The sequence below is a fragment of the Theobroma cacao genome, chromosome 9 (genome assembly GCF_000208745.1).
Source record: "Theobroma cacao cultivar B97-61/B2 chromosome 9, Criollo_cocoa_genome_V2, whole genome shotgun sequence".
NCBI lineage: Eukaryota > Viridiplantae > Streptophyta > Magnoliopsida > Malvales > Malvaceae > Theobroma > Theobroma cacao.
Window position 1 is genome coordinate 27,902,928 of NC_030858.1, and position 6,296 is coordinate 27,909,223.

The 6,296-nt window shown below is 32.8% G+C and overlaps 1 protein-coding gene across 1 annotated transcript; it reads right to left on the minus strand.

The window, feature by feature from the left end:
• On the minus strand, positions 2,440-5,328 carry LOC18589758 (IRK-interacting protein). The gene is made up of 2 exons (XM_007014873.2): positions 4,816-5,328; positions 2,440-4,166 (listed from the first exon to the last, which is right to left on the minus strand). Exons 1-2 carry the CDS (start codon positions 5,068-5,070, stop codon positions 2,631-2,633), a joined length of 1,791 nt encoding a protein of 596 aa, XP_007014935.2. The 5' UTR covers positions 5,071-5,328; the 3' UTR covers positions 2,440-2,630.

Here is a 6,296-nt window from a genome sequence, read left to right on the forward strand (position 1 = left end):
CGATCTCCTTAACCTACATCCATTATCTTGATTTCCCAATCAAGGATTTTCAATCCAACTTCACTAAACTAGTGGAATTAACAACTTTCACCAAACTTTTACAAAATGAGCTTCTAACCCAAGCTCTAAAACTCTTACAACAACCCTTAGAGTGTGCAACCTTGTACACTCTAATTAATCAAGAAATTAAGAAAAGATGGAGTACAATTGATCACCTAGATTTTCTAAGATGTACAAATCCAAGCTTAAACACTTTACAAAGGATAAAAATGAAAAACATGTGCACAAGAAAAGGTTTTTGCTCTTTTGGCCTATTTCAAACTCTTTTGGAACTTCTCTATCCATTTTTTATTGTTGGAGATGCCTTTTATATTTGAAAAATCAATTCTAACAACTTGAGACAAAAACTAACCGTTACAAACAGTTTTTGGCTATTATTTTGTCCTTTTGTGCTTAAAATCAAAATCTATTGACAATGTTCCTTTAACCTGTTAAAAACAGACTTTAACTGATTACGCCTTTGTCAGTTAAAATTCTACCTACGCAAGTATACGTATCGAACAAATAGTATATTAGTAAGCAGAGTATTGATCCCTCAAAGAATTGTTCTAAAAATTTACTAAGTACTAAAATTAAAACAATTTAGTTTTATTCAAACAATCAAAATTTGGATAATTAAATTAACTAAAAATTTATCAACAAAAACTAAACTAATTAACACTAATTAAAAATCAAAGCAAAAAGATAATTGAATAAAAATCAAATTGGAAAAACCTAGAATTACAATATCCCTCACACTTCATCTAAATCTTACCTCTCTCTTAACTTATTCTTTTGGGTTGAATTGCTAACCTAAAGTCCTCAATTATTTATAATGCTCTCCTAAGTCTCTTATAAAAATATCTACTTTAACCAAAACACTATATTATTATGTGAATTGAAATTAAAATAGACTCATTAAGTTCAAGCTCTAATACTAGCTACATATAGCATATAGGTATATTCCTATCATATACACAAATCAATTTATTCATCTAATCAAATAAATATGATCATATGCTATTCCAATTTTAGTCTACACTAAACTCCTTTTCCCAAGTTTGTTTATATTTTTAGATTGATTTAATTAGTGATCAGGCAATTAAAAGCATTTAGAACAAATTGAAATAAACAATTATATCCTATTGAAAATAAGCTAGAAAGAGATTAAAAATTTAAACTACATGTGAGTTCAATTGTAATCCTCAAAAAATAAATATAGCTAGATATAGTTGCAAAAGTAAATAAAAGCTTATTTACTGTTTGTTATACTGCTTTCCTATGTTAACCAGTTAATTGCAATTTTAATTGATTAAAAACTTTTTGTTTTCAAGCAGCATTTTTCACTAGCTTTCTTTCAACTGATTTGGCTTCTCTTTGACTGATTAAGGCTTCATTCCTTTCAACCCTAACTGATTGAAGTAGGCTCTAACCGATTAGAAATTCTTCAACTTTGAATCTCATGGTTTGGTGCCTTTGAATGGTCAACGATATTTTAAATTTGAATTTTGGCTCTTCTTGACACTTCAACTTTAACCTTTAACCAGCTATCTCCTTTGCCTTAACCAATTAAAAGACTTCTATTTTGTACTCATGTAGTGCCATGAATTGCCTTAACTAATTAATACCTCATGTTAATCAGTTAATATTTTTCTGCTTTCACTTAGTCTTTTGTTTTTTTGTTCCTTTAACTGATTAATCATTTTAGTAGCATGGTAGGCTTCTTAACTTATTTTCAAACAACATTTATACTAAGGAATTTAAACTTAGTCTTGTACATTTAAAAAAAATGGTTAGTTATTAATGAATGAAGAATGTTTTGTTATTGTAAAAAATATATGGAGTCAACAACCCTACTCCTTTTGATAGCAGTTTACACTTCCAAGTATCCAGTCTAGCTTCTACATGCTCCACCAACGGTTTTCATATTTGCAAAGAGCCCTGAGAAGAACCTAGAGGAAGCCTTAAATACGTAAAGGTAGATTTCCAATCTTACAATAAATATATACACGCACCCGAGTATTTGGCTCATTGACTGATGCATAATCTCTCTGTCTAAAAAGCAGGGTTTGAATTCTCCTCTCCCAATTATAAAAAAAAAAAATCTTACAATAAATACACACCATCCATCTTTCAAGATTAGAATGATTGACTCCCATCCAAATAAATTATTTTTGTGAAAATTAATTTTCATGCCAAACGCCATCTAGAAACATCTTAGGATCCTTTTAATGTATTGAATAGCATAAATTTAGAAATTATTCTAGGTGTCACAAGAATAAACTATCCATATAAGCTATATCCAACCCATTTGCATTTTTAAGAAATTAGAAACTTTTAAGGAGAATCAACCTACAGTCTTATTACCTAGGCTTAAAATATCAAACATAGAAAGATGAATTTTATCCTTTATACAAACTACTCAGTTACTAAAATGTTCGAAAATTTACCAGTAACAATTCATGTCAAGTGGAAATAACATAGAAGAAACCTATTTGCACATTTATTAAAATCTATTTGCTAGTTACAAACTTTTCTACTTGAAACTGCCCTTGAAAAACCACTTGAGAAAAGAATATTAAGCAAATTACTTATGCTACAAATTTGTATCGGCAGATAACCTTACACCTTAAAACCCTTGCCTGAACATAAAATCCTGGCATCACCATGATCTTAACCCGGCTTGGTCCATGTGGCCTTTGCCTTTCCATGAACATATCTTCCATGTAATGTGGATCGAAGGTTCTATTTTCTTCAACCCGTAGAATTCCCAATGGTGGATTGAATGAGAAAGCAAGCAAATGAAGCAACCATATGCATTTAGCAGCAACAAAGAAAGCTTGAAGCAGCTGTTCTGGCCATGGTCGAGTCCAATTCAGCGTTGTAATGATTAAACTCATCTTCTGATCACAGAACTTACTAAATTCTTCGCTATAATATTTAGTTCCCTTCCTTAGCACTTCATTCCAGCTTAGATTTCTAAGTGCAACATATGATGTAAATTGAGCCTGGCGATCTTGTTGAGGGTCCAAGTGCTTTGGTGACCCATTCTTCTGAAATACACAATTCTCAAAATCTTGGTAGAGTGACTGGTTTATTAGTGCTTCCAAATGGTATAATACTGCCTTAGAGTACTTTGAATTCAATGAAAGTTTATATGGTTGAAGAAGCAGATTCAAGTTGTCCATTAAAGTATTGTCAGTCTGTTCAATCTGTCCAACAAGTGTCTTGCAGAACTGTTTCACTGACAATCTTGCTTCTGATACTATCTGCAAGAAACCCTCTACCATTACCTCCTCACTGACAGGCATCAGGTTTTCACCATTCCCATCAATGGATTTCCCTCTCCTAGGAAAATTTCCAAGCTTTTCATTGATTTGAGAATCCTTTGTTTGTGTTGCTTGCCTTAAGGCTTTCTTGAGCTCTTCACAATAGGTTTCTAAATACTCCAGCTTCTGCTTGAGCTCTCCTAATGAAGATCGCATCTCAGCAACTTCCATTAAGGCCGCATCTCTATTCTCATTTGCTTCTATCAGCTCTCTCTTCAATGTTTCAATTGACAACATGCCGAAGTCCTTGAATATTTGTGAAACTTCCTCGGACTCTGTTCGGTTAGGAGAATTCTCATTCTTCTGTTTCTTCTTTAACCGAGGGAAAAACCACGACATCACCCCTCGATTCTTCGGTTGTGATTGAACAGACGAGTGAGAATCTGTTAGTGGCACCACAGTATTAGAATTCTTGATGTTCCTAATGACATTTTCAGATTCAGTTGTTATAACAGCAGGCTTGCATCTATTGCAAGATGATACAGATTTGAAATCCCCCAAACTGTTTCTCCTACTTGTACATGACTTGTATAATTCTGCTCCTGGTGATGTTTGCAGGACAGTGATGTGGTTTGCGCAAGAACCAGTAACAGATTTTTGATCTTCAGCAGAACAAATATGTGATTCTAAGGCGGCCAAAGCCGGAGAGAATCCTTTCCTCGAAGCTGAAATCTCCTTCTTATAATCTGATAAAACAGTTTCAGTGCCATTTCCTGCTTCCAGGCCATATTCATCCCAACTTTCAGATAATGCTTGGTTATTTGTATGGTAGCCAGATAATGTTTCATCTTCATAACTCTGTCCAAAATTCCCAAAGAGTGAGTGAGATTAACCACTGACAGTGCACTGAAACTTAAGCTAGGGGTTTAAAGCATTCTAATATAAGAGGTAGAAAGCAAAATTTATAAAAATAATTGCAACCTATAGAATTCCTGGTTATTTTTTTCATAAATTCAGTAAGAAATAAAAGTTTGAACTCTAGCAAAATAAGCTTAAAAAAATTTGTGTTAGGTAATCAGGGATTAAAATTATAGCCAGGAATTTAAAATATATATAAATGCAAATGTACAATTAATTAAAGAAGAATATTGAGACTAATCCTCGTGAAAAAATATACTACTACTTTCCTAGACTATTGTTTCATTGCTGTAGAGACTCAAGACCAGCATGTGGGCAAAATTTTTCAAGAGGGTTTTACAGGGAAAAAAATTAACGCATGTTACAATCATCATTATAAAGTTAAGTAACTTAATTATATCATAAATCTCACTCATTCTTTTTCACATAGAATTCAGTAAACAAGGTAAACTACAATTAGATAGCAACAAAATGGGAACCTCATTTAACAAGAAACAGATACAAAATTCAAACAACTTATTAAAACTGATGAACAAAGCAGAACAAAAGAAAAAGCAGCATTAAAGACCCAAGAGATATACTAACTCACGGGAGTAAAAACAGGGTAATCTTGAGCAGAGAACTGAGAAGCAGGGCGTGAAACAGGGGAAGCAGAAGATGGGTATCTGAGATTTGCAGGGGCAGGGCTGTTTCCTTGCATCAAAGCCGCATGTAAGGCTCTAAGCTCCACAGCCTTGGCAATGGCAGCCTGTATCTCTTGCCTGCTAACTTCATTGTTGCTGTTATTGTTGTTATCACTTTGATGGCTTTCAAAGATTTGTGAAGCAGTAGCAGCTGCAGCCATGAACAGAGGATGAAACAGAGCAGCACATATACACCCAAAGAATACAACAAAGGAAAAATGATGAATTTTTGTTCTCTTTCTTGCTTTTTTCAATGAGAGAAAACAACAACAAAGAGGATTAGAAAGTAGGTATTTAACGATTGGATTTGATTTGCAGAGTTGAAGATGATATCCAGCTTAGAATCTTGGAGAACCAGAAACTAGAGAGAGAGAGAGAGATGAATGTAGGGTATCTCAAATCCAATGTGCTTTTGTCTTTGTTCTCAATGAATAAATAGAATGACAGCATGTGAAGCAAAGAAACAGGGGGGAGGGAGTAGTAGTTTTTACTCAATGTAGCAAGAATAGATGAGATTTGCAGTTTACCAAAATGCCCATAACTGTATCAAAATAATCATGATAGAATATAGAAAATGTTGGTGCCACACATTAAGCATGATTACTTGAGTACTATACCACTATATAGTAGTAGTTTTCATGTGGTAGCATCGTCTCAACACTCCCCCTTGTTTATTGTAGTTTTTAATACTTTCTTTGTCTAATCATAACCATTAATCATATTGGTGGGTTGCCTGCTAGGATGTATTTAGACCCACAATGGTTGTTGATTAGACATGTGTTATTTAACTAACTACAGGCTTTTTTTATTAAATTTTTTTTTCTTGAAGAATATATTTAAAGCATGATGATAATTAATAATGTATTATGTAATCTTTCTGATGTTATTATTAGTTTGTTTTTCTCTTTTTTTTTAGGGTTTTGATATGATTGTTAGAATGTATGTTAAAAACCTTTATTTTATACAAATTTCTTTATCTGAATGAGAACACTGAAGAAAATTAAGAAACATCATTTCAATGGTCAATAAACACATGCCAAGTAAGTTTTTTTCATTTCATTGTTGGAAAACAAAGCTTTTTGATGAATCTTTTATGGCTGCAAAAGGGGGAGAAACAGAAAGGAAATATAATATTTGTAGCACTCTAGACCCATCTTTGTGGAAGCAGCATCACATCTCCTTCAAATCATGGATGCATTTGACATATGGAAGCTTTCTCATTGATTGCTATTTAGGAAAGTTGAGATTAGCTGTTGGAATGGAAATCATTTGCCATTTGAATCTTTGTTCTCTCTCAACCTTTCTACCTTTCTCCCATCTGCACTTAGGTTTTATAATATATATATATATATATATATATATATATATATATATATATATTACTTGT

Bases quoted from the DNA above. Each gene is read 5' to 3' on its own strand.
- LOC18589758 (XM_007014873.2), bottom strand. From the start codon at position 5,070: ATGGCTGCAGCTGCTACTGCTTCACAAATCTTTGAAAGCCATCAAAGT. The intron at 4,167-4,815 runs GTGAGTTAGTAT...AATTTTGGACAG, and splicing joins ATTACCCTGTTTTTACTCCC to AGTTATGAAGATGAAACATT.